The sequence below is a fragment of the Propithecus coquereli genome, unplaced genomic scaffold (genome assembly GCF_000956105.1).
Source record: "Propithecus coquereli isolate 6110/MARCELLA unplaced genomic scaffold, Pcoq_1.0 Scaffold104, whole genome shotgun sequence".
Classification (NCBI taxonomy): Eukaryota; Metazoa; Chordata; class Mammalia; order Primates; family Indriidae; genus Propithecus; species Propithecus coquereli.
The window spans coordinates 4,288,281-4,315,575 of record NW_012134303.1 but is presented as its reverse complement, the minus strand read 5'-3'; the positions used below and the strand labels follow the sequence as shown (position 1 = coordinate 4,315,575).

The following is a 27,295-nucleotide window of genomic DNA, read 5'->3' as shown; positions in this document are numbered from 1 at the left end:
GTTTTGCCTGTGTTAGCTTTGCGCAGTGGCAGTATTGTAGCCAATGAGGTTTATCCAAGGTGTTATTATTGCTAATTGAAAACTTCTCCCAATACCCCATCATGACGACTTGCAATATAGTCAGCATTGGCAATTTTTGACAGTCCCTACGGGGAATGAGTTTTTTAAAAAAAATAATAATAATAAATAAATAAATAAATAAATAAAAGTTTTGCCTGTGTTTAAGCATTTTATCAATGAATTGCACTGTGTGTAGTCTATTGGGTCTTTCTTTTCTACTTAACATTATATTTGTGAGATTTATCCATATTGCTATGTGTAGCCATAATTCATTAATTTTCATTGAAGTATAGTATTCCTTTATATGAATTTACCACAACTTATTTATCTATTCTACCATAGTTGGACATTGGAGTTATTCCCATTTGGGAGGGCTGTAAGTATCAGTCCTGCTACTGTGATCGTTCTTGTACGTGTATGCTGGGACACGTGTGCAGGAGTTTCTCAGGGTATAGTCTAGGAGTGGAATTCGAGGGGTGAAGAGTTTGCACATCTTCAACTTTAATGGATATTAACTAATTTCTGAAGGGATTTCCCCAAGTTAAAATTCTACCAACCAGGCAGGAACGTTCAGGTTGTTCCACATCCTTATCCACACTGGGTGTTGTCAAACTCCAAATTAATGAGTATTTACTCATATTTTATTGTGTTCCTTTTTTTCCTTTTATTAGTAGTTAACATTTATTTATGTTACTCTTTATTTTTTAGTCTAGTCAAGTGTTATTTTCTTCAACCTTTTTTTTGAAAAATTTCAAATGTGTGGAAAAATTGAAAGAATACGTCCACACCCTTCATCTACATTCACCAGCTGTTGACAACTTGCCACATTTGCTTTACCTCTCTCTTCCTCTATATGAATATGTGTGTATGTAATTTGTTTATTGCTAAACTATTTGAAATAAGTTTCAGGCATAACAAAGTTTTACTCCCAAGTACTTCATTATGTATCTACTGAGAACAGGGACATTCTCCTATATAGTCACAGTATTGTGATCACTCTTAAGGAATTTAACATTGTTGCTCTAATACTATCTAATATACAGTTTATAATCATATTTCTCAATTTTTTTTAATTAACATAACCTCAAGATTTTATTGTCTTCATAATAAAACAGAAGACGCTTAGAACTGGATCACTTGGCCCTTTCTCTTCTTATCTCCACCCAGTTCAAAATGCTTGCATCTCTTAATAGCCAGCATTCTCTTAGATCTGCAGTTGGGCGCCACACACTCAAGCCTCAGCATAATCTTCTTTGTAGTTTTAGCCTTTTTCCAGAAAATCGGCTTAGTCTGCCCACCATAGCCACTCTGCTTCCTATCATAACGCCGCTTTTCTGGGCATACAGAGAATCCATGCCCTTCTTGTACTGTGTCACTTTGTGGCGTTGGTGCTTGCCACATTTCTTACAGAAAGTCTGGCGGGTTTTAGGAACGTTCACCATGTTTGCGTGTGTGCTATCAGCAATGAAAGAACGAGCAGATTGCTCAGTTTTAAATCCAAGATACAATCAGGGATCACACATTGCATTTAGTTTGCTTTAGAACAGTTCCCCCGCCTTCAGTTCTCCTGCCTTCGTGTTTGTGTGTGTGTGTGTTTCTGTCTTTTAGGATGTGGATGGATACTTTTTCAGGAGTCCAAACTTGTTTGTTTGTTTTGTTGTGGTTTTAATTTCATTTTCTTGATAACTAATGATGTTGGGTACCTTCTCACACATTTATTGACCATTTGGCAGCCTCCTTTGTGAAATGGCTATTCAAATCTTTTGCCCATTTAGTAAATGTGAAAATATCTATTGACTGCCTGAATGTCTTTCCATCTGTTTGTATCTTTGCCCAGATGTAGTCTTGGTTCAGAGGTCACTTAAGGTATGTATCAAACAATAGCTCAACTCAAAAGCCTTAAGATATAGCAGATCTCAGTGATTACTATTGTACCTTCCTACAGGGAGGAGGGAGCCAGGAAACTGCTGGGGTTATACATTCTGAATTGGGGTTAGACATTCTGAATATTCTATCTCCAATTTTCTTCTCTAATTTTAGGTGCATTTTCTTATAAATTTGTAAAAGTGTTTTTATTATTGCAGATACTTGTTCTTTGTTGGTTATTATGTTGAAAATGTACCATTTTGTAGTTTATTATTTCACAACCTTTGTGGCCTCTTTTGATGAACAGAAGTTCTTCATTTTTTATGTAATAAAATGTACTAATTTTTCCTTCATACTTAGTGCTTTTTGTGCTTTGGTTAATAAATCCTTCCCTACTGTGAGTACAGGAATATATTGCTCTTTATTCCAGAAGCTTTATGTTTTTCGTCTTTCATGTTTAAGTCTTTAATCCACCTGGAATTGATTTATGTATATGGTATAAATAAGGGTTTCAGTTTCTTTTTCTCCTCATATACATAGCCCTTTATTCTAACAACAAATATTGAAAATGTCCCTGCGCTGTTACTGTATTGCTACCCCTATCATATATATTAGGTGTTCATATATGGATGGGTGTTCTTCTGGATTTTCTCTTTTGTTCCTTTGGTCTTTTTAGCTATTCTAGAATCAATATCATATAGTCTAGTTTTCTAATGTTTTGATATCTGGTACAGCAGAATAATTTCTTCCACCTGTTCTTCAAAAGTGTTTCAACTACTTTTAATACTTTGTCTTTCCATGTAAATTTTAGAATCAGTTTTTCAAATTTACACCCGTACACAAACCTTTATATGATTTTGATTGGGATTCCATTTAGTGTTTAAATCAATTGAGGTGAATTGACCTATTTATAATGTGAGTCTTCACATCTTCAAATGTGAACATGCTATCTTTCCATTAATTTAATTATTCTTTAATGTCTTTCAATATATTTTCTGTTTTCTATTCCTTCTCACATTTTGTGAGACCGAATAATTTATTTTTAAGCATTTTTATTAAGGTATATAATTTACATATGATAAAATTCACCTATTGTAAGTGTTCAATTCAGTGATTCTTAGTACGTTTGTAGAATTGTACGATGGAATCCACAATCCAATTTTAGGACATTTCCATCACCTGGCAAAATTCCCTTGTGCCTACTTGCAGTATATAACTCCCACATATACCCCAAGCCTCTGTCTGTATAAATTTGTCTTTTCTAAATATTTCATATAAATGGACTCTTACAGTATGTGGTCTTTTGAATCCGGCTTCTTTCAGGTAGCATAACGTTTTTGAGATTCATCCATGTTGTAGCAAGTCTGTAGCAATTTGTTCCTTTTTGTTGCTAGTTTTCTATTTTGTAGACATACCACTTTTTTAATCTCTTCACCGCTTTATGACATTTAGGTTGTTTCTACTTTTTGGCTGTTATGAATAATGTTGCTTTGAACATCTCAAGTTTTTGTGTGGACGTGTTTTCATTTCTCTTGGATGAGTGGAATTTCTGGGTCATGTGGTAATTCTGTGTATAACCATTTGAGGAACTGCCTAACTGTTTTCTAATGCGATTGTACCATTTTACTTGTTATTACTTGTCTTTTTATTACAGACATATTAGTGTGTGTGTACTGATACCACATTGTGGTTTTAATTTGAATTTCTGTAATAACAAATAATCTTGAAGACTTTTTCATGTGCTTATTAGCTATTCATATGTCTTCCTTGGCGAAATGTCTGTTCAAGCCTTTTGTCCATTTATTTAATTGGGTTGTTTTCTTAGTATTGAGCGGTAAGAGTTCTTTGTGTATTCTGAATATAAGTCTTCTATAAGGTATATGATTTGCAAATGTTTTCTTCTAGTCTGTAGTTTGTCTTTTTGTTTTCTTAATGGTGTCTTTTGAAGCATTAAAGTTTTTAATTTTAATGAAGTTCAGTTTATCAATTTACTATTTTATGACATGCTTTTGGTATCATACCTAAGAAATCTTTGTTGAACTAAACATCAGAAAGATATTCTCCTATTTTTTCTTCTAGAATATTTGTAGTCTTTGCTTTTACATTTAGATCTAGTATGCATTTGAGTTAACTTTTAGGTATGAGGTAAAGGGTGCAAGTTCATATTTTTGTATGTGGATATCCAATTGTCTAGCACTGTTTGTTATAAAGGCTATCATTTTCCCCATTGTCTTGGAACCTTTGTGGAAAAATCAATTGACCATAAATGTAAGGATTTATTTCTGGACATTCAACTTGGTTCCATTGATCTATATGCCTGTCCTTATGCTCTAAATAAATCTTTTACTGTACTCTTATATTAATTGTAAGTTTCGAAATTGGGTAATGTAATTCCTCCATCTTTATTTCTCTTTTTTAAAATCAATTTCTCTATTCTAGGTCCTTTGTATTTCCATGTAAATTTTAGCAGCAGCTTGTCAATTTTTCTACCAAAAAAAAAAAAAGCCTACTGGAATTTAGTTGAATCTGTAATTCCATTTGGGGAAAATTGCATTTTAATAATGAATCTTTTAATCCATGAACATGGAATGTCTCTTCCTTTATTTAGATCTTCTACAATTTATTTCAGCAATGTTTTGTAGTTTTTAGTTATAGTTCTTTTATTAAATTTCATCCTATGCTTTTATTGAATTTATTTCTAAGAATTTTATTGATTTGGATGCTCTTGCAAATATAATTGTTTTCATATTTTTTCTGATTGTTATATGCAAGTGTATAGGGATATAGTTGATTTTTGTATATTGATTTTATATCGTGTGACTAAACTCTTTTGTTAGTTCTAATAGTTTTATTATGGATACATTAGAATTTTCTATAAAAACAATCATGTTTCCTGTGAATAAATACTTCTTCCTTTCCCATCTGGATGCCATTTTTTTTTTTGCCTCCTTGTACTGTCTAGAACCTTCAGTACAGTGTTGAATGGACGTGGTGAAAGCTAACATACTTGCCTTGTTCCCAGTCTTAAGGGGAAAGCATTCAATTTTTAACCGTTAAGTAGGATCTTAGCTTTAGATTTTCTGTGCATGCTCTTTGGCAGTATATTACTTTCCTATGGGTGCTATAACTAATTACCATAAATTTCATGTTTTAAAGCAATATAAATTTCTTCTCTTACAATTCTAGAGGTCAGAAGTCCTAAGATCAAGATGTTGACAGGGCTGCACTCCTCCTAGAGTCTCTGGGTGAGCCTTGTCCAGCTTGTAGAGGCCACCTGCATTCCTTGGCTAATGGCCCCTTCCTCACATTACTCCAACTTCTACATCCGTCATCACATCTCCTATCTCTGACCTTAATGCTTCCTTCTTATAAGGACTCTTGTGAACATTGGCCATACTGCATAGGGATAATCTCCCTATCTCAAATCCTTAACTTAACTACATCTGCAGATTCCCGTTTCCTACATAACTTACCATTTTCACAGATTCCATGGATTAGGATGTAGACATCTTTAGAGGGGGGCATTATTCAGCCTACCATAGGCAGATTGAAGATATTCCCTTCTATTGCTAGTTAATTGAGGTTTTTTATTATTATTAATATTCTGAATGGATCTTGGATTTTGTTTAACATTTTTTCTGTATCTACTGTGGTGATCATGTGGTTTAAGGTTTAATCTATTAATATGGTATATTGTATTAATTGATTTTTAGATGTTACACTAATCTTTCATTTGTGGGATAAGTCCCACTTATAAGTATATAATCATTTTGTATGTTGCTGAATTAGGCTTGCTAATATTTTATTAAGTATTTTTGCATCTATGTTCATGAAGGATATTGGTCTATGGTTTTCTTGTGATATCTTTGTTTAGCCTTGGTATCAGTGTTATACTGACATCACAGAATGAATAGTAAAGTATTCCCTCTTCCTCTATTTTCTGAAAGTGTGCAAGACTGGTATTATTTCTTTAAGTGTTTAATAAAATTCTCCAATGAAGCCATCTGGACCTGGGTTTTTCTTTGTGGGTAGTTTTTTGATTACTGATTCAACCTCTTTACTTGTTTTTTGTTCCTTGTTATAGGTTTATTCAGCTGTTCTCTTTCTTGAGTCTGCTTTGGTAATTTGTAGCTTTCTATGAATTTGTCCATTCAAATAAATTTTCTAATTTGCTGGCCTAAAGTTAGTCTTAATATTCCTGCATAATTGTTTTTCACTTCTGTAGGGTCAGTAGTGATGTTTCTTCTTTAATTCTTAATTTTAGTCATTTTTGTCTTCTCTGTTATTTTCTTGGTCATTCTAGCTAGGGGTTTATCATTCGGTTAAACTTTTCAAAGAACCAGCTTTTAGTTTAATTGATTTTCTCTATTTTTCTGTTTTCTATTACAAGAAAAGATTATTCCTTAATATTTATTAGTTTCTTTTGTCTGCTTGCTTTGTGTTTAGTTTACTCTTTTTATAGTTTCCTAACTTGGAAGCTCAGGTTACAAATTTGAAACCATTCTTCTTTTCTGAAACAGGCATTTAAAGCTATAGATTTCTCTCACATGGATACAGCAATGTTTTAGCTGCATCCATACATTTTGATATGTTGTGTTTTCATTTTCATCCAGGTCAAAATATTTTTAGATTTTCCTTTGTGAGTTATTTGACCCATGAGTTATGTAGAAATGTGATGTTTAATTTCCAAATATTTGTGTTTTTCCATATTTCTTACAATAGTGGATCCCTAATGTAAGTTCATTGTAGTTAGAGAACATACTTTGTATGATTTCAGTCTTATTAAATTTTTTGAAACACTCCTACCTCGGGCCCTTGCTCTAGTATCAGCATGATATATGCTCTTACTTTCTTCAGGTCTTCACTCAAATGTAACCTTCTCAATGAGACCTATCCAGATCAACATTAAAATTGTAACCATCATTACTACTACCCCATAGTTCTTTCAATCTTACCCTACTGTATTTTTTTCTTTTTCATAGCATTCATAACCTTCTAACATACTATATAATTTACTTAGTTCTGTGAAAGTATGGCTCTTTATTTATTGATGTACTCCAAGAACCCATAATAATGCCTGGCTCAAAATAGTCACTGAATAAGTATTTTTGAGTATATACATTAGTATTTTCATTTACTTGGACATATGTAGCTAAAATTTGCTACTTATGGGTTATAGTATTTCATTATAGAAATTTACCAGAATTTTATACTTCTTCTTAGACATTTGTATTTTTGCTAGTTCTAGGCAATTATAAATAGCACTGATCTGAAAATTCTTCTTATCATGTCCTCATACATATATGCCCACATTTTTCTAAGGTATATATGTGGGAGTAGAATCGATGGGCTATATATCGAACATATATTCACCATTAGTAGATAATGTCATACTGATTAGCACTGTGGCTGCACATTCCTACCAGCAATATATGAGGGTACTAGTTGCTCTTCAGTCTCACTGACATGTGATATTAGCATTCTTTTTAATTTTTGCCAATATGTCAGTTTTCTATCAGTATCTCATCCCCTTCCTAAATTGCATTTCCCTGAATTCTAATGTGGTTGAGCACTTTTGCATATATTTATTAGCTATGTGTATTTCTTCTTTTGTGAGACATCTCTTCAATATTTTGCCAATTTTCCTAATGGTCATCTATCTTTTTCTTATTAATTTGTAGGAGTTATTTATATATTCTAGATTGAAGTTCTGTAATAGTTTTTTGTGTAGCAAATAACATTTTCTATTCTTTGGCTTTTCTTTTCCATCTCTTTATGACATTTTACTGAACAGAAGTTCTTAATTTTAATATAGTTGAATTTATCAATGTTTTCCTTAAAGATTAGCGCTTTTTGTGTCTTTTCTTTTTTGAGACAGAGTCCCGCTCTGTTGCCCAGGCTAGAGTGCCATGGGGTCAGCCTAGCTCACAGCAACCTCAAACTCCTAGGCTCAAGCGATCCTCCTGCCTCAGCCTCCCAAGTAGCTGAGACTACAGGCACACACCACCACGCCTGGCTAATTTTTTCTATTTTTAGTAGAGACAGGATCTCACTCTTGGCTCAGGCTGGTCTTGAACTCCTGAGCTCAAGCAATCCTCCCACCTCAGCCTCCTAGAGTGATAGGATAACAGGTGTGAGCCACCACACTCGGCCTCTTTTTGTGGCTTAAGAAATACTTCCATCACTACTCCTGTGCCTTGCTGGTGGAAATACAGAATAGTATAACTCCTACAGAGTGAAATTTAACAATATATAGAAAAATTATATATACATTTACTTTTTGTATCAGCAATTCCACTTCTTAAAATCTGTTTCAAAAATATACTGGAAAAATACCAAATTCTGTGTGCAGAAGGCTGTCTGTCAGGGTATTATTCATAACAACATAAGATTGGATACAAGACCAATGTGTATCAGTAGGGGAATAGTGGAATAAAACTATGGTACATCCACACAATGGAGTACTTCGCAGACACAAAAAGAAGAAGAGCTCTACACATTAATATGGAATTATCTCCAGAATATATTGTTCAGTACAAAAAAGTAAGTTGTAGAATAGTGTTTATAGTAAGTTACTTTATGTAGGAGAGGCGTATAACTAATGAATTTTGTGTGTGTGTGTGTGTGTGCCTGTTTGCTTATATTTTCAAAAAAGAAACAATAAAACCATAAGCTAAAACATAATGAAAATATTATTTATGGGGAAAGAAGGGAAGGGGATAAAGGGGACAGAGGTGGAAGTGAGACGTCTGTGAAGGTACTGTATAGCAATTTTCACCTTAGATCCATGTAAATGTTTTGCAAAATTAAAAAATTTAATCAAAAGTAAAATAATCCCTAAAATTCAAAAACTACCTAAAGTAAATGAACCTAATGATATATAAAGTTGGTAGCATAATCACACAGAGAAAACAATTACTTAAAGTGAATTTAAAACAACATTTGTATATTTCTAATGAAATATTATCTAAGGACAACTGCAAGGAAATATAAAACTGTATTTAGTAGTTTTATTGTTGATGGTCATATTAGTATTGTTGACATTTTAAAATTCTATAAGTATATTCTAGGAAGAAGCTAATAAATAATTTTGCTAATGTTATTTTAAGCATACAAAGAAGAGAAAGAGATAGAAGTCCAAAATCAAGGAATTTAAGTAAAAACCTTATGATCTTAAATTTGAATTGGAAATATCAATATGAACTCATTATTTATTTTTCTCTTAAAAAATGTCCTAACTTTATACACTGAAAATGCCTAGAAGCAACAACTCAACAGCAGCGAGCACACCTAGCAACACACTGTAATTTCTAAATACCACTTCCCACTGAAAGGAATCAGGGGTCCTTGGAGAAATATTCCAGGTTTGGGTTAGGAAGTATGCAAGATGAGCTTGGGATATCTTGCTGTGCCAGAAGACCAGGAAGCAATACAGAAGCCTATTTGAAGGTCCTAAGTAGGATAATTGAGCCACTAAAAAGAATATTGACTACATTTAATTGACACACATGAAATATATGAAAATATTTGGTCACCATTGGAGATTTCTAAGGTACCAACTTATTACTCTCATAATTGGTAAATAATGGAAAGAATCAAGCATTTATCCTGCCTTTCCTATATGAACTGCATTTTAGGAAACCAAATAGTTGATGATGGTAAGTTCATTATAGAATTTCAGATAATAAATAAAAAAGAAATAATAAAATTAGGAAAACCCATTCATTTTATAACTCTTAATAAATTAATAGATCTAGGCAATGGTCATCAATGGATATAAAACTCATTCGGTGAAAGGTAAATGGTAGAACTTAATGGATAGATGAAAGTAACACCACCTCACTCCACTGATCAATTTCAGTGTCACTAAAAATGGGACCACCAAATATTTATGTGTCTTATGACATGATGCAATAGGAAATACACATCTATGAAGGATTCTTGCCTAAAAATATTGAACTTACATCTAATCAAACCTCTAGATCAGCACTGTCCAATACCACTTTCTGCCATGATGTTAATAGTTTTTTTCTATCTGTCCAATATGGTATCCACTAGCCACATATGGCTGTTGAGTACTTGAAATGTGATAAGTTTGGCTGAGGAACTGATACTTTAAAATTAATTTAAATGGACACATGTGACCAGTGGCTGCTGTATTAGATAGCATAGTTCTAGATTTAACTGCCAAGAAATAGAGGGGATTAAAGGAACGAGTTAAACAACACTCATCGAGAAATAATTCATCAAATCCACGTGTTCATAGAATAAATGTGGCTTCTCTAACAAATCAGTGGATGGGAGGGAAATGAGCTAGAGGGGTGGGAGGGAAGAGGTACTGTTTTAAAATAAAAAAGACTTAAGAAATATATTAGCCAAAGGCTGGTTTAGATCCTAAATCAAATATAACCAAATGTAAAACAATATCTTTGAGATAATCAGGGCAATTTGAATATGAACTTGGTGTTAGATAATGATAAGGAATTATTAATTTTGTGAAACATATAATGCCACACTGATTATATTTTTGAAACATCCTTATCAGTTAGAGGTGCACATACTTGCATGACCCTGAGTCTTAGGTGCCTCACTTGCCTCACCATAGTTCTGGCCTTGCTTGAGATGCAATGTAATAAGATAGCTATATACTATTGTCATGTGTCACAGGTTGTAAAGATCTGCCCCAGCAGAGTTTCTATATCTGAGATCTAGGATTTAATTTTTATTAATTTGTCAAAGGTTGTATTGGTAGGCGTTGTAGAACTTCCCTGTCTCTTTGTCTTGATCCAGATGAACCCCAAAAGAAGAACAAAGGTGATCCCATGAACAACCTGGAAAGTTTTTACCAAGAGATGATAATGAAAAAACGTCTTGAAGAGTTCCAACTTATGAGAGGTGAACCCTTTGCTTCCCACTCACTGGTCTCAGCTACATCAGTGGGTGATAGTGGCACAGCTGAGATCCCGTCATTACTCCAGGACGAGGGAAAACAGGCAGCACAGGGTAAAGGTCCTAGTCTCCATGTGGCAAAAGTTATTGATTATTCACCTGAGCAGTGTTGGACTGGGCCTAAGAAGCTGACGCAGCCAATAGAATTTGTCCCAGAAGATGAGATCCAGAGAAATCGTTTGTCAGAGGAAGAGATCCGAAAAATGCCTATGTTTTCTTCATATAATCCAGGGGAGCCAAACAAGGTATAGGCCAAACCAAGAAAAACAACATGGGTTGTTTTCACTTTTATTTATCTCTACCTAAATTAATACTTTTAAATTAGCTTTGATTATACCAAAGAATCGTAACATAAGCACAGTGATTGTGTTTATCCTTGACCTTGATTATTCCTTCTCTGTATACTATATAAGTAGCATATTTCCTATAATGTTCTTTGTGCTTTCTAAGATCCTAAACTACACTTAGAATTTTAAAGAAGTCTTGATGGGACTCTAGTCTATTACCTACTTAGAAGCCCTGAATTGAAGGAAAAGTAACCTCCAATTTCCTAGGCTAGTAATAATCAAGTAGTATTCATAGGACTATCATAGCTGGTAGCCATGGTGCCTTTGGAATTAGTCAATAAATAAATTGACTGCCTGATTGTGAGTAGGGTTTACTATTACCACATGAGCTTTCTCTTCAGAATGCTCCACCTGGCTTTCATATGACATATGACTTAAGTTACTATTAGCAAAGCAGCAACGTAAAAGCGCAGGTCCTCTAAGCTTTGAGAAATTGGAAGACATATAACCAAGTAATATTGTAAGTAGTCCTTGTTTTATTGATCAAATCATTATTTCACATTCATGCTATATGTTACATCTGGAATGGAAAATTCTTCATTACCGTGTTACCCAAAGAGGCAACACAAGCCCCTGGAGCATATACTTTGTTGTATCTAATTTAAATAGTTTCTAACTGTCCCTGAATTTTTTTTAAAAAACCATTGTAGAAGAAGGATATTAAAATAGTTTCCTTTGAATGATTGAATTTCTAATATATTCTTGCTGTTAGTTCAAGGGTAGCTTCATTTTTATTTACTTTTTATTATGAAATGTTACTAATATACCAAAAGTTATATAAAATAATATAGCAAACACCTGTATACTCAGCTAATCTTTACCAATCTTTATCAATTCCCAATAGTTTCCATGTTTTAGTTAAAAAAATAAAGCATTATAAATATACCTGAAGACTTACATGTATCCCTCACCAATCCCTTTCTCCTTTCCAGATGTAACCACTATCCTGAATTCACTATTTACCATTCCCATACACATTTTTATATTTTTTACTATATAACTGTACATTTTTAAAAGATAGTTTTATACATTTTAAAACTATATAGATCATATACTCTACGTATCTTTCTATAACTTATTTTTTAACTCAATATACATAAAATTTTTGAAATTTGTTTCAAATGATATAAGGAGCTATATAGTATTCCATTGTAGGAATAAACCAATATTTATTTATCCATTTTCCTGAAGATTGTCCTTTACATTATTTTGCTATTACAGACAATTCTGCAACAAATATTATTGTACATATGTCTTGTTGCACATATACAAGAGTTTATCTAGGACAGTGTTTTTCAAACTTAGGTTGCAGTCAGAAGTTTAAAACCAGCAGATTTTTTTTTTTTGATGAAACGAATTAGAATAGAATAGAAATATCAAAATGCATTCCATACAGTTAGGGTAATTACTGTTTCTTAAATCTTTTATTTTATGTGTGTCTGTATGTGTGAGAGAGATGTGTATGGGCCACAATGTAGGTTTTTATTCTTCCTGTAGATCTTAGTAAAAAAAAGTTGGGAAAGTGTCACTCTGTTGCAGTGGTTCTCAAATATTAGTGTGCATCAGAGTCACCTAGAGGACTTGCTGAAACACGCTGGGCTCTACTCCTAGAATTTTTGACTCAATAGACCTGGATTGGGGCCTGAGAATTTGCATTTCCAGCAAGTTCCCAAGAGATGCTGATGCTGGTGGTCTGAGAGTAACATTTTAAAAATTACTGTTCTGGGTTGTATACCTCAAAGTGAAATCACTGTGTATAGGGTATGTATATCTTCAACTTCCAGTGAGCAGGGTTTAGAGATTCCTTTCACATTCTTGCCAAAACTTGGGAATATTAAACTCTTTATTTTGCCAGATGAATATGTTTGAAAACGTATGTCATTGTTTTAATTTGCATGTTCTTGATTTCCAGTGAGTTTATGCATGTATTCATGCATTTGTTAGCCATTCAGCAACACTCTGTGAGTTACCTGTTCCATTCCTTTGCCCATTATTTGATCATATTTGTTTTTTCATATTTATTTATAGAGATTATTTTAAAATTCTGGGTATAAATCCTTGCTATTTATTTAGCAAATATCTTCTCCCAGTGGGTGGGTAGTTTACCTTTTAATATAGTTTCTGATGTCTTTTGTTGAGTAGAAGTCTTTCATTTTAAAGTTATCAAATTATCATTATTTCATTCAATAGTTTGTGCTTTTTGAGTCATTTTAAGGAAATATTTCCCTACAAATCAATAAGAAAAACACAAACAACCCAATAAAAATGGGCAGAAGGTACAAACAGGCAATTTACAGAGGCAAAAACATAAATGACTAATAAATTTAAGAAATGTCATTAGTAATCAGGGAAATGCAAAATAAAACCACAATAATGTATACCATTTAACATTCAGGATGTTGGTGTGTATTTAAAGCCCTAACAATGCCAAGTATTGGTAAACATATGGAACAATAGAACACTAATAAACTGCCAGGGGGAATGTAAATGAGTACAACCACTTTCAAGAATATTGTGGCAGGGCGGGCATGGTGGCTCACACATGTAATCCCAGCACCTTCAGAGGCTGAGGCAGGAGGTTGCTTGAGGCCAGGAGTTCGAGACCAGCCTGGGCAACATAGTGAGACCCCCATCTCTACCAAAAAAAATTTAAAAATTAACCAGGCATGGTGGCACTTGCCTATAGTCCTGACTACTCAGAAGGCTGAAGCAGAAGGACCTCTTGAGCACAGGAGTGTGAGGCTACAGTGAGTTATGACTGTCCCAATGCACCCCAACCTGGGCGACAGAGTGAGACTCCGTCTCTAAAAACAAAAAAACAAAAAGAATATTGTGGCAATAGATAGTAAAATTGAACATGTTTGTATACTGTAAGTCAGCAGTCTCACTCCTTGGTGTCTATCCTAGAGAAACTCTTACGCATGCACATTAAGGGATGTTATAATGATGCTTGTTGTAGCATTTTTTTTAAACAACATACATGTTCATTAGCAGGAGAGCAGATAAAGCATGGTATGTTCATAAAATAGAATACTACACAGAGAAAATGGATAAAATAGAATTATAGGTATCAGTGTGGATGAAATTCACAAACATAATTTTGAATAAAAATGCAGTTGCAGACTTCTCTTTTCAGCTTCAATATGTAAAGTGCTTGGAACTCATCACTCTATCGTACAATAAGAAAAACAGCTAAACGAACTAAAACTCAGTGACTTTACTTGGACCCATCAGAAAATTGAAGTCACAGGAACAAGTGCAATACCAAAATCTGGAGAGACAGGCAATTAGAGAAAATCGCATCCCAGATCTGCTTATCGGGAGGAGAAGGCACTGGAGCTATAAACTGGTAGGAACACTTATGCAGTAGCTTTGACAAATTGCTGGAGGCAGAGTATAGACTAGTGTGGAAGTGACAAAACTCCTGGGGGCTGCAGTCTTGAAGGACTTTTACTTCTAAGAACCCCAGCAGGTTCTCAAGCTAAAGAGCTAAGAAAAAAAAAAATCTCTTGTTTCTGGCATGGGGAGAGAAAAAGTAATCATTTTGAAGTATATTCAGAACTTTCTACATAGCAAAGGGCTACCCAGCAAGGAAAACAACTTTACCAAAGCCATATCCAACTCCAGACTGTTCTAGCCTTCCTATTGAGAAAGAGAGACAGCGAGAGAGAGAAAAGCTGTGAAACATTTGTGAAGGTTACAGGTTGAGATTTAGTCATAGTATTACAGAATGCCTCCCCTTCTCCCACACCTAGCTACCACATCAATAGGGCTTCATTATTATAACTGGATTACAGCTGAAAGACCTGCAAGGTTCAGACTATTTATACAGTTTTTAAGGAAACCCAAAGGAAACAAGGGAGACAAAAAGACACTACAGGAAATTGAAACCTCTGACACTTACAACTAGAACAAACATTAAGCACAGCCCAACTCCTGGCCAGATTAACATAAAACCTCACACTAATGGCCTTTTTGGCTCAATTCCTATTACTTGATAGATCATGTCCAGCTTTCAACAAAAAAATTACAAGGCATGCTAAAAGAAAAACCACAGTCTGAAGAGATAAAACAAGCATGACAGCCAAACTCAGATATGACACAGGTTTTGGAATTATCAGATAGGGAATTTAAAATAACCATGATTAATATACTAAGGAGTCTACTAGTAAAAGTAGATAACATGAAAGTCCAGATGGCTAATGTAAACAGAGAGATAGAAACTCTAAGAAAAAATCAAAAGGAGATGCTAGGGGAAAAAAAAAAAAAAAAAACAACTGTAACAAATGAAGAATGCCTTTGATAGGCTCATCAGTAGGTTGGAAACAGCCAAGGAAGGAATCAGTAAACTTCAAGACATGGTGATAGAAACTTCCCAAGCTGAAATACAAAGAGAAAAAAGACAGCAAAAAATTGAAGAGACCGAGACCTCGTCTCTACTAAAGAAAATAGAAATTAGCTGGACAACTAAAAATATATATATAAAAAAAAATTAGCCAGGCATGGTGGCACATGCCTGTAGTCCCAGCTACTCGGGAGACTGAGGCAAGAGTATTGCTTGAGCCCAGGAGTTTGAGGTTGCTGTGAGCTAGGCTGATGCCACGGCACTCTAGCCCAGGCAACAGAGTGAGACTCTGTCTAAAAAAAAAAAAAAAAAAAAATTGAAGAGACTAAGAAATAGGAGATGATTTCAAAGGGTGTAACATATACCTTACTGAAATACCAAAAGAGGACGAGAAAAAGGAGGGAATATTTGAAGTAATAATGGCTGAGAATATTCTAAAATTAATGACAGACAACAAGCCACAGATCCAGGAAGCTGAGAAAACACCAAGCATAATAAATACCAAAAACTATACCTAACCATATCATGTTCAAACTACAGAAAAACAATGAAAAATTTCGAAAACAGAGGAAACACTACTTATATGGGAACAAAGATAAGAATTACAACAGACTTCTCATCAGAAACCATACAAGCAAGAAGACAATGGAGTGAAATACTTGTGTTGAAAGAAAAAAAAAAAACCTCATCTACCTAGAATTCTTTTTTTTGTATCCAACATTTTATTTAATTGCCATTTTTGCATTCTTTTTGTCACATCAAATTCTAAAATAAATCTGAATTCAGTTATTTCATAGTTATATTAAGCATAACTATAGGTTTACATATGTTAACATGACAGTGGATATTTATAGAACTTTTTTTTTCATTTCAGAGCATTACAGGTATGCACTCTGGTTTCATAAATTGCCTTCGCAATGTGTGAGTAAGAGCTACAAGTGTGCCTATCCCCTAGACAGCAGGCATCACATCTGTTAGGTGTGAATTTACCCATCCCCTCCTCCCGTCTCCCATCTGCCAGACACCCTATGAATGTTACTTCCTATATGTACACTTAGTGTTGATTGATTAGTACCAATTTAATAGTGAGTACACATGGTGTTTGTTTTTCCATTCTTTCGATACTTCACTTAGAAGAATGGGCTCCAGCTCCACCCAGTATAATACAATAGGTAGTTCACCATTTTTTTATGGCTGAGTAGTACTCCATGGTATACATATACCACATTTTATTAATCCACTCATGTATTGATTGGCACTTGGATTGTTTCCATATCTTTGCAATTGTGAATTGTGCTACTATAAATATTCGAGTGGAGATGTCTTTTTTATAGAATGTCTTTTTTTTCCCTTGGGTAGATACCCAGTAGTGGGATTGCTGGATCAAATGGTAGTTCTACTTTTAGTTCTCTGAAGTATATCCATACTGCTTTCCATAGAGGTTGTACTAGTTTGCAGTCCCACCAGCAATGTATGAGTGTTCCTATCTCTACACATCCATGCCAACATTTATTGTTTTGGGACTTTTTGATAAAAGCCATTCTCACTGGAGTTAAGTGATAAATCATTGTGGTTTTGATTTGCATTTCCCTGATGATTAGAGATATTGAGCATTTTTTCATGTTTGTTGGCCATCAGTCTATCTTCTTTTGAAAAGTTTCCGTTCATGTCTTTTGCCCACTTTTTAATGGGGTTGTTTGATTTTTTTCTTGCTGATTTTCCTGAGTTCTATATAGATTCTACTTATCAGCCCTTTATCGGATGTATAGTATGCAGATATTTTCTCCCATTCCGTAGTTTGTCTATTCACTCTACTGATAGTTTCCTTGGCCGTGCAGAAGCTTTTTAATTTGATCAGGTCCCATTTATTTATTTTTGTTGTTGCTGTGATTGCTTTTGGAGTCTTCTTCATAAATTCTTTGCTTAGGCCGATGTCTATAAGAGTTTTTCCAACATGTTCTTCTAAAATTCTTACGGTTTCATGCCTTAGATTTAAGTCTGTTATCCATTATGAGTTGATATTTGTGAGAGGTGAGAGGTGCAGATCCTATTTCAGTCTTCTACATGTGGCTATCCAATTTTCCTAGCACCGTTTATTGAATAGGGGTTCTTTTCCCCAGTGTATGTTTTTGTCTGCTTTGTCAAAGATCAGTTGGCTATAAGAGGATGGTTTTATATCTGGGTTCTCAGTCCTGTTACATTGGTCTGTGTCTCTGTTCTTGTGCCAATACCATGCTGTTTTGGTTACTGTAGCCTTGTAGTATAACTTGAAGTCTGGTAAATTGATGCTTCCCAATTTGTTCTTTTTGATTAAGGTTGCTTTGACTATACGGGGTCTTCTCTGGTTCCATACGAAGCATAGAATTATTTTTTCTAGATCTGTGAAAAATGATGTTGGTATTTTTAATAGGGATTGCATTGAATCCGTAGATCACTTTTGGTTGTGTAGACACTTTAACAATGTTAATTCTGCCAACCCCTGAGAATGGTATGGTTTTACACCTGTTTACATCCTCTGCTGTTTCCTTCCTCAGTGTTTCATAGTTCTCCCTGTAGAGGTCTTTTACCTCCTGAATTAAATACATTCCTAGGTACCTTACTTTTTTCGTTGCTATTGTGAAAGTTACTGAGTCTTTGCTTTGGTTCTCAATTTGACTGTTGTTGGCATATGTGAATGTATTCAGCAAAAATGATACTGCAAAGGTGAAGGAAAAATAATAAAGACTTTCTCAGATAAACAAAAACAGAGGGAATTTTTCACCAGTAAACCTGCCTTGCAAGAAGAAATATTTAAAAGAAAAAAGTTCTCCTGAGAGAAGGAAAATTATATGGGTTAGAAACTCAGATGTGCATAAAGAAAGGAAGAACATACATGAAGGTAAAATAAAATCGTATTTTCTCATTTTTAAATGATCTAAAAGATAACTTTTCAAAGTAATAAACATGTGTTTGATGATTATAACATATGGATAAGTGAAATGAATAACAGCAATGTTATAAGGGATAGGTTGGAGGAATTAGTATATATGTAAATGTAAATGTGTCTATCTATCTATGTATCTATCTGTTATAAGGCATCTGCACTACCCAGAGAGTGGTATAGTGTTATTTGACAGTAGACTTAGATTAGTTGTAAATGTGTATTGCAAACTCTAAGGCAACCACTAAAAAATTATAAAAAGAAGTAGAATTGATAGGCTAAGAGAGGGGCGAACATGAAAGCATATAAAATAATACTCATTCTTTACAATCTTTTCCAGAAAATAGAAGTAGAGGGAACACTTCCTAATTCATGTTATGAAACCAGCCTTAGCTTAATACCAAAACTAGAAAAAGACATTACAATGAAGGAAAGTTATAGACAGTATCTCTCATGTGCATAGAAGCAAAAATCCCAAATGCTATGAAAATCAAAACATTTTATTTAAATATTTAGATTGAAAAATCAAAATACTAGGGAATCAAATCCAACAATGTATAAAAAGAATTATATACTAGGCTCAATTGGGATTTATTCCAGGCATCCAAGGTTGTTTCAACATTTGAAAATCAATCTACCACATTATACTAAAGAAGAAAAATCATATGATCATTTCAATTGATACAGAAAAGGCGTTTGGAAAAATCTTAACACCCATTCGTGATTTTAAAAAGCTCTCAGCAAACTAGGAATAGAGGAGAACATCCTCAACTTGATAAAGAATACCTACAACATCTTACAGCTAATCAGAAACTAGATGTTTTCCCCTTTGATCAGGAGCAAATCAAGAATGTCCTCCTTCCCCAATCCTTTTCAGCATTGTATTGGAGGTACTATCTAATACAATAACACAAGAAATGGAAATTAAAAGTATATATATTGGGAAGGAAGAAATAAAATTCTCTTTGTTCACAGGTAACATGTATATCTATGTGGAAAATCCCAAAGAATCAACCAAAAAACCAACAAACAACTCCTGGAACTAGTGAGTGAGTACAGGCTGGAGGATACAAGGTTTATATATAAAAGTCAGTTGCTTTCCTGTATACCAGAAATGAATAATTGGAATTTGAAATTAAAAACAGCACTGTTTATAGTAGCACCGAAAAAGAATTAAATACTTAGGTATAAATTTAACAAAATAGGTATAGGATCTATATGCAGAAAAATATAAAACTGATGGAAAAATTAAAGATCTAAACAAATTCAGAGATATTTTGTTTTCCTCAATTAAAAGACTTAATGTTAAGATATCAGTTCTTCCTGAATTAATCTGTAAATTCCACACAATCCCAACAAAATCCAGCCAAGTTATTTTGTGGATATTAACAAACTGATTCTAAGTTTATATGGAATGACAAAAGACACAGAATATCTAACACAATACTGAATAACAACAAAGTTGGAGGACTGATACTATCTAACTTTAAGACTTACTATAATTAAGTAGTGTGGTATGATGTTGGTGGGAAAAAAACACACAGGTCAGTGGAACAGAATAAGGACCCCAGGATTAGACCCACACAAATATAGTGAACTGATCTTTGACAAGGGAGTAAGGCAATTCAGTGGAGAAAGGACAGTCTTTCAACAAATGATGCTAGAACAACTGAATATCCACATGCAAAAAAATAAATCTAGACAAAAACCATATATCCTTCATAAAAATTAACTGAAAATGGATCATAGACCTAAATATAAAACACAGTAGTATCAAACTTCTAGAAGAAAACAGGAGAAAATCTAAGTGACCTTGTGTTTGATGATACATTTTTCAGATACAACACCAAAAGCACAATTTATGTAAGAAACAACTGATAAATCAGACCTTTGTTAAAAATATAAATTTCTGCTATGTAAAATATACCTCTAAGAGAATCAAAAAACAAGCTATGGACTGGAAAAAATGTTTGCAAAACATATGTCTAATAAAGGACTTGTAGCCACAATACACAAAGACCTCCTAAAACTCAATAGTAATAAAATGAACAAACCATTTTAAAAATGTATAAAAGATAAGAACAGACACCTCACCAAAGAAGATATATACATGGCAAATAAGCATATGAAAAGAATCTCATCATTATTTGTCATAAGAGAATTGCAAAGTGAAACAATGAGATACCATTATACACCCACGAAGATGGCTGAAATCCACAGTAAATCTGACAATACCAAATCGGGTTCAGGATACAGAGCAATAGGAACCTCTTATTCATTGCCGATGGGAATATAAAATGATACAACCTCTTTGGAAGACAGTTTGGCAGTCTCTTACAAAGCTGAACATTGTTTTAACACACAATCCAAAAATTGCCCTCCTAGTTATTTACCCACTTGATTTGAAAAAACCTGTGTTCACACAAAAACATGAGTGTTCATAGTAGCTTTATTCGTAATTGCCAAAAATTGGAAGCTGTCAAGATGTCCTCCAGTAGGTAAATGAGTACATTCACTTGTGGTAGATCTATGCAATGGAATATAATTCTGCAGTGAAATGAAATGAACTATCAAGCTACAAAAAGACATAAAAGAACTTTAGATGCATATTAATAAGTGAAAGAAGCTGGTATGGAGAGACTACATATTGTATGATTTCATTATATGACATTCTGGAAAAGGAAAAACTATGGAGACAGTAAAATGATAAATGGTTGCCAAGAGTTTGAACGAAATGGGGAAAGGAGAAATAGGTGAAGCACAAGGGATTTTTAGGGCAGTAAAATTATTCTGTGTGATACTGTAATGGTGGAAGCAAGGCATGCATTTGTCAAAACCCATAAAACCAAATAGCACTAAGAATAACCCTTAATGTATACAAATATTAAAAAATCATTTAGGAGATTGGGGAACCCCAGGAAAGAATGCAGACTGTGAGAAGAGAATATAACTGTATTACAAATACATTAAAACAACTTCATTGAAGGGATGGAGGAAAACGTGCTGACCTACATATATTTGGACATGTGTGAAGTCTGGAAGACTGAAGGCAAATGGAAATGCACATAGGCACCGTTGATAAGGTTGTGTTCCATGGGGGTACTGATTAACTATTCTGATACTGCTATACATGCATAATGGCATGGAACAATTAAGTAAATGGATGACAGATGGTGGAAGCCAGGTTTCTCACTGTTGGAATTTGTAGATAAGTAAAGGGAGAAAGCTAGATTGATCCATGTGGTAATGGTATAGAGTTGGAGACATCAGTATGAACTCCTGTTTAACTTACTATAGATATCACTGGTTACATATAGAAATATTTATATGTTATATATATGGATTAGTATAAACATATCTTTTGCTCTGTCAGCTGATAAGGCTCAAATGAAAGGACACCCAAGTAGCAAAAAGTTTGCTCAGCATCCAGATCTTTGTTTCTAATACCATTCTCTAATAAAAGGAACCAAAGTTCCTTGGAGAAATGGTTGCTTCTAATACTGGAACAGGAAATATACAAGATGAGCCTTATGTATCTTGTAGTACCACAAAGTAAGAAAGTGCTAAAAAATAAAATAAAATTAGTATGTTGTTCTTTGACATTGGGGGTATATCAGAGAAACATAGAAGCCACATGAAAGAACTTTCAATGACCAAAGCTGGAACAACTTGTGCAACAAACGAAATAAATTAATGTTGGATAATAACCCAAAGTATAGGATAAATATCTGTGAGTCCAAGTGATATAAATAAATGGTTGAGTAAATAAATGGAGAAGAGATAAATCTCCCATAAAAAACAATTCCAAATAATTTATGTAGATACTGTACCTCAAGGAAGGAGAGCATAACTCCCCACTCCTTAGTTTTGAGCTGCTTATAGTAACTTCTTTCCAAAAGAGTACAGTATGAGAATGCAGAAAAAAAAGAGTAACTTTACAATGGAGAAACCTGATAAACCCCACCTCAACCAGGTGATCAAGGCCAACATCAACAGTTATAAATCATGTTGACTATATGTATGCTTAATATGATGTGATCACAACTGTGCTTTTCAAAACACTGTGGTCTTCTTCCCAATAATCTATAACCCCAGTCTAACCCTGAGAAAAACGCCAGAAAAAATTCTAGTAGTGGAGCATCCTACAAAATACCTGACCAGCACTCTTCAAAACTGTCAAGATCATTAAAAACAAGGAAAGTCTGACAAACTGATATAACCAAGAACAGCTTAAAGACACATGACAACTAAATGTAATGTGGTAACCTGCATGGGATCCTGGAACAGAAAAAGGACATTGGGTAAAAACTAAGGAAATATGAATAAACTATGGACTTTAGTTAATAATAATGTATCAATAATGGGAAACTGGGGAGTATATGGGAGCTCTCTGTACTATCTTCTCAACTTTTCTGTAAATCTAAAACTGTTCTAAAAAATAAAGTTGAAGAGATTATCTTTTCCTTGTTATATGTTCTTGGCATACTTGTAGAAGATCACTTGACTGTAGATACATAGATTTATTTCTGGGTTCTGTATTCGGTTCCATTGATCTATGTGTGCGTCTGGTTTTATGCCAGTACCATACGGTTATGATTACTGTAGCTTTGTAATATATTGTGAAATAAGGAAGTGTGCATCCTCTAGCTTTGTTCTTTCTCAAGATTGTTTTGGCTTTTGGCTATTTGACTTTGATAGAGATGCATTAATTGCTTTGAGTAGTATGGATATCTTAATATTAAATCTTCTAATTCATGAACAGTGTTCAGTATCACTGTAGGATAATTACAGTTAATAAAACTATATTATATAGCTATATTATATAACTATATAATAATATAGTCACATATAACTGTATAATATATAGTTATATAATATAATATATATATAATAATATAATTATATAATATATGTAATAGTGCTGCTGCTATTATAAATGGGCATGCAGATGTCTCTTCGATACACTGATTTTCTTTCCTTTGGATAAATGTCCAGTAGTGGGATTGATGGATCATATGGTAATTCTATTTGTAGTTTTTTGAGGAACCTCCATACTGTTCTTCATAGTGGCTGTACTAGTTTACATTCCCGCCAGAAATATATAAGAATTCCCTTTTCTCCACAACCTCACCAGCATTTGTTATTTTTTGTATTTTTGATAATTTTTTGTCATCCTAACTGTAGTGATGATACCTCATTGTGGTTTTGATTTCTTTGCTCATTATTGCTGTGTTTTGATTTTCTATTTTTATTTTCCATGATTCAGTCTTGGTAGGTTGTATGTTTCTAGGGGTTTATCCATTTCTTCTAGGTTACTCAACTTGTCGATGTATAATTTTTCATAGTAGTTTCTTGTAATCCTTTTTATTTCTGTGGCGTTAGTTGTAGTATCTCCTCTTTTGTTTCTGATTTTGTTTATTTGAATTTTCTTTTTTTCTTAGTCTAGCTAAAGGTTTGTCAATTTTGTTGCTCTTTTCAACAAAATCAGATCTTAGTTTTGTTGTTTTTTCTATTTTTTTTCTATTCTCTATTTTCTTTATTTTTGCTCTAATCTTCCTTTTCCTGACTTTGGTCTTAGTTGATTCTTCTTTTTTCTACTTCCTTGAGGTGTAGAGTTAGGTTGTTTATTTGAGATCTTTCTTCTTTTTTAATATAGTTATTATTGCTGTAAAATTCCTTTTTAGTACTGCTTTTTCTGCATCCCATAAGTTGTGGTATGTTGTGTTTTTATTTTCAATTGTCTCAATATATTTCCTAATATCCCTTTGATTTCTTCTTTGACCCATTGGTTGTTTAAGAGTGTGTTGTTTAATGTCTACATATTTGTAATTTTCCAATTTTCTTCTCTTGATTTCTGTTTTCATTCCATTGTGGTCTGAAAAGATACTTAGTTTTATTTTGATCTTTTTTTTAATTTGTTAAGACTTCTTTTGTGACCCAGTATGTATTCTATCCTGGAGAATGTTCCATATGCACTTAATAAGAATGTATATTCTGCTGCTGTTGTATAGAATATTCTGTAAATGCCTGTTAAGTCCATTTGGTCTATAGTGTTGTTCAAGTCCTCTGTTTCTTTATTGATCTTATGTATGGATGTTCTATCTATTATTAAAAGTAGGGTATTAAAATTTCCTACTATTATAGTGATGCTGTCTATTTCTCCCTTAAGTTCTGTTATTGTTTGCTTTGTATATTTAGGTGCTCTGATGTTAGGTTCATATATATTTATAATTGTTATATCTTCCTGGTGAATTGACCCTTTTATCATTATATAATGTCTGTCTTTGTCCCTCGTGACAGTTTTTTTACTTAAAGTCTGTTTTGTCTGATATAAGTATGGCCACCCCTTTTCACTTTTGTTTACCTTTTGCATGGAATATCTGTTTCCGTTCTTTCACTTTCAGCTTATGTGTGTCCTTAGATCTAAAGTGAGTCTCTTTTAGACAATATATAGTTGGATCTTGTTTATTTTATACATTCAGCCATTCTATGTCTTTTGGGGAGTTTAATCTATTTATATTTAAGGTAATTATTGATGGCAAAGGACTTACTACTACCATTTATTAATTGTTTTCTGTCTGTCTCATAGCTCTTTTGGTCCCTCCTTCCCTTTTAGCTATAATCCTTGTGGTTCATTATTTTTTTGTAGTGGCGTGCTTTGATTTCTTTCCCATTTTTCTCTGCATATTGTCTGTAGGTATTTTCTTTGTGGCTACATAAGGGCATACATAAGGGCATACATAAAACATCTTATAGTTATAACAATCTGTTTTAAACTGATGACTACTTAAGTTCAGTCACATATAAGAACGCTTTTTTGTTCTCTTGAATTTTTATAGCATCCCATTCCTAATAAATAGAATAGTTTCTCTTATTTTTCTGAGGATATTGGTTATGGTTTTTTGAAGTTTTTTTTTCTCCCTCCATAGTCTTTGTTTTCTCTCATTTGCTTTCTTTTCTGTTTGTTCTGTTCTCGATCTTTCACATTAGAGGCTTTCCTCAGGTGCCTAATAGTCCATGCTCAACTTTATTAGTAGAGAGTAAAAAGCTGATTGGAGGTTTTGAGTACATAAGTGGCCCTTGTTGATTTTGAGCTTCACTTTAAAGTGGTGTGGCTGGGCCATTTGTTGGAGGAATTCCCAATCGCAAGTCAGTATTTTTATATCTTTCCTCTAGGGTCTTATCAGTGTCCCCAAAGAAGACTGTCCAAACTGTCTCTTAGAAGGGTAAGAGCATTCTATGAGCCAAGTGGTAGAAAAGGTTTGGGAGGACCTCAGCATTAAGTGTGCATTCTTTTTCTTAGTCTCCTTGCTTTGAGAAACAGTATTCATATCTTCAACTCTGTATGGCATTTACCATCTTCTGACAATGAGCCTCCAGTATTCTACCAGGATTGGCGAGTTGCCTTTACCCAGTAGCATATTGTGGAGGAGGGTATTTAAAAATCAAATTAGGTTTTTAAATAACCTTCAGCTTACCCACCTTATTTTCACCCCATCTCTTCACATGTATTTCCAGTGGTACCTGAAGTTATCATTTCCTAAACTGTTTGAGGATTCTTAAGTGGAGATTGGGTGGGTTCTTGGCTTTCCCCACTGCTAGTTTAAGATTTATTTAATAGCTTTCTTGAATGTGCTGAGTTGGTTCCTAATCATCCCGTTGTTTTCCAGCTTCCAGAGTATTATTGCTATTGCCTCCTTACCTTGTTCATTTGTGTGTGTTTTTTTTAAGTTCCCGTAGTTTTAGGAAGTTTTCTGGATGGAGTGAAATTAAATCAGTGTGTTCAATCCACCATTTTTATCTGAAATAAACTAATTCTAACCATAATGAAAGAGTTGCCTTACCTCTGTTATGTGATATTTCTTTTGCTCTTCAATTTGTATTAGGTGTTATACCTGAAGAACCTTAGCCCTCAGGTGACTGAAAAAGATCTGGTCTCATTGTTCGCTCGATTCCAGGAGAAAAAAGGACCTCCAATTCAATTCCAAATGATGACTGGACGAATGAGGGGGCAGGCTTTTATCACCTTTTCCAGTAAGTAGCTTCATGTAGATAATTACTCAGTTGCAGCCTCAGTTCACTAAGAGACTACTGATAACCTTAGATATAGTCCTTTGATTTACCCACAGCACATGAGAAAAAGGAAAGTAAGTAAAATATGTTTTCAGTGTTATTCTGTCTCCCTTTTTGTGCTTTCTCTCCTCCATTGAAAGTGCATGACCACTTTACCCTAGTGTCCTCAGTTTTCTCCAGTCTTAGCAGTTCCTTCTTACCCTACCAAAATCTTTCCCTTTGCTGACAATGGTATTTCTAATGTAAGTTATAATTAGGTTACTCATTAATTAATATGTTGGTATTCTGATCAAAACACACATACTTGCCTCATGCCCTATTCCTTTAGGACTAAGTGAGTGCAAGCTAATATACTAATTCATAATTAGTGGATGATGCATTCTTCTAAATATTGTTTGCATGTTAATGCATGGCTTCTGTGTTCTAAGCCAAAGGGAGGAATAATGTAGGAATTTCAGTTTCTGTGCTAAAAAAAATAATGTCTTTTTAGTGGGGAGGCTGGATAGGATCTGTAACTATCATTGTCCCCAAACTATCATCATTGCTAAACAGCCTACTAATTGATGTACAGGCAATTGGTTTCACACACAAGTACTGCCAAACTCCCCTCCACTGCTTTCATACAGTCTTGTACCATCTTTCCTATCTTACTGAAAGTTTATAAATCCTCTATACCAGTGGTTTTCAGTCTTTTCAAGTACTAGAACCCCTTTTATTTATTTATTTATTTTTATT

The 27,295-nt window shown here is 33.8% G+C and overlaps 1 protein-coding gene and 1 pseudogene across 1 annotated transcript in view; one reads left to right on the top strand and one right to left on the bottom strand.

The window, feature by feature from the left end:
* RBM41 (RNA binding motif protein 41) overlaps positions 1–27,295 on the top strand; it is a 48,282-nt gene that overhangs the window by 18,508 nt on the left and 2,479 nt on the right. Inside the window, exons 5-6 of the mRNA XM_012644805.1 lie at positions 10,717–11,120; positions 26,374–26,521. Coding sequence (XP_012500259.1) covers positions 10,717–11,120; positions 26,374–26,521 — 552 coding nt within the window. The remainder of the gene's footprint in view (positions 1–10,716; positions 11,121–26,373; positions 26,522–27,295) is intronic.
* LOC105810779 lies at positions 1,137–1,502 on the bottom strand (annotated as a pseudogene).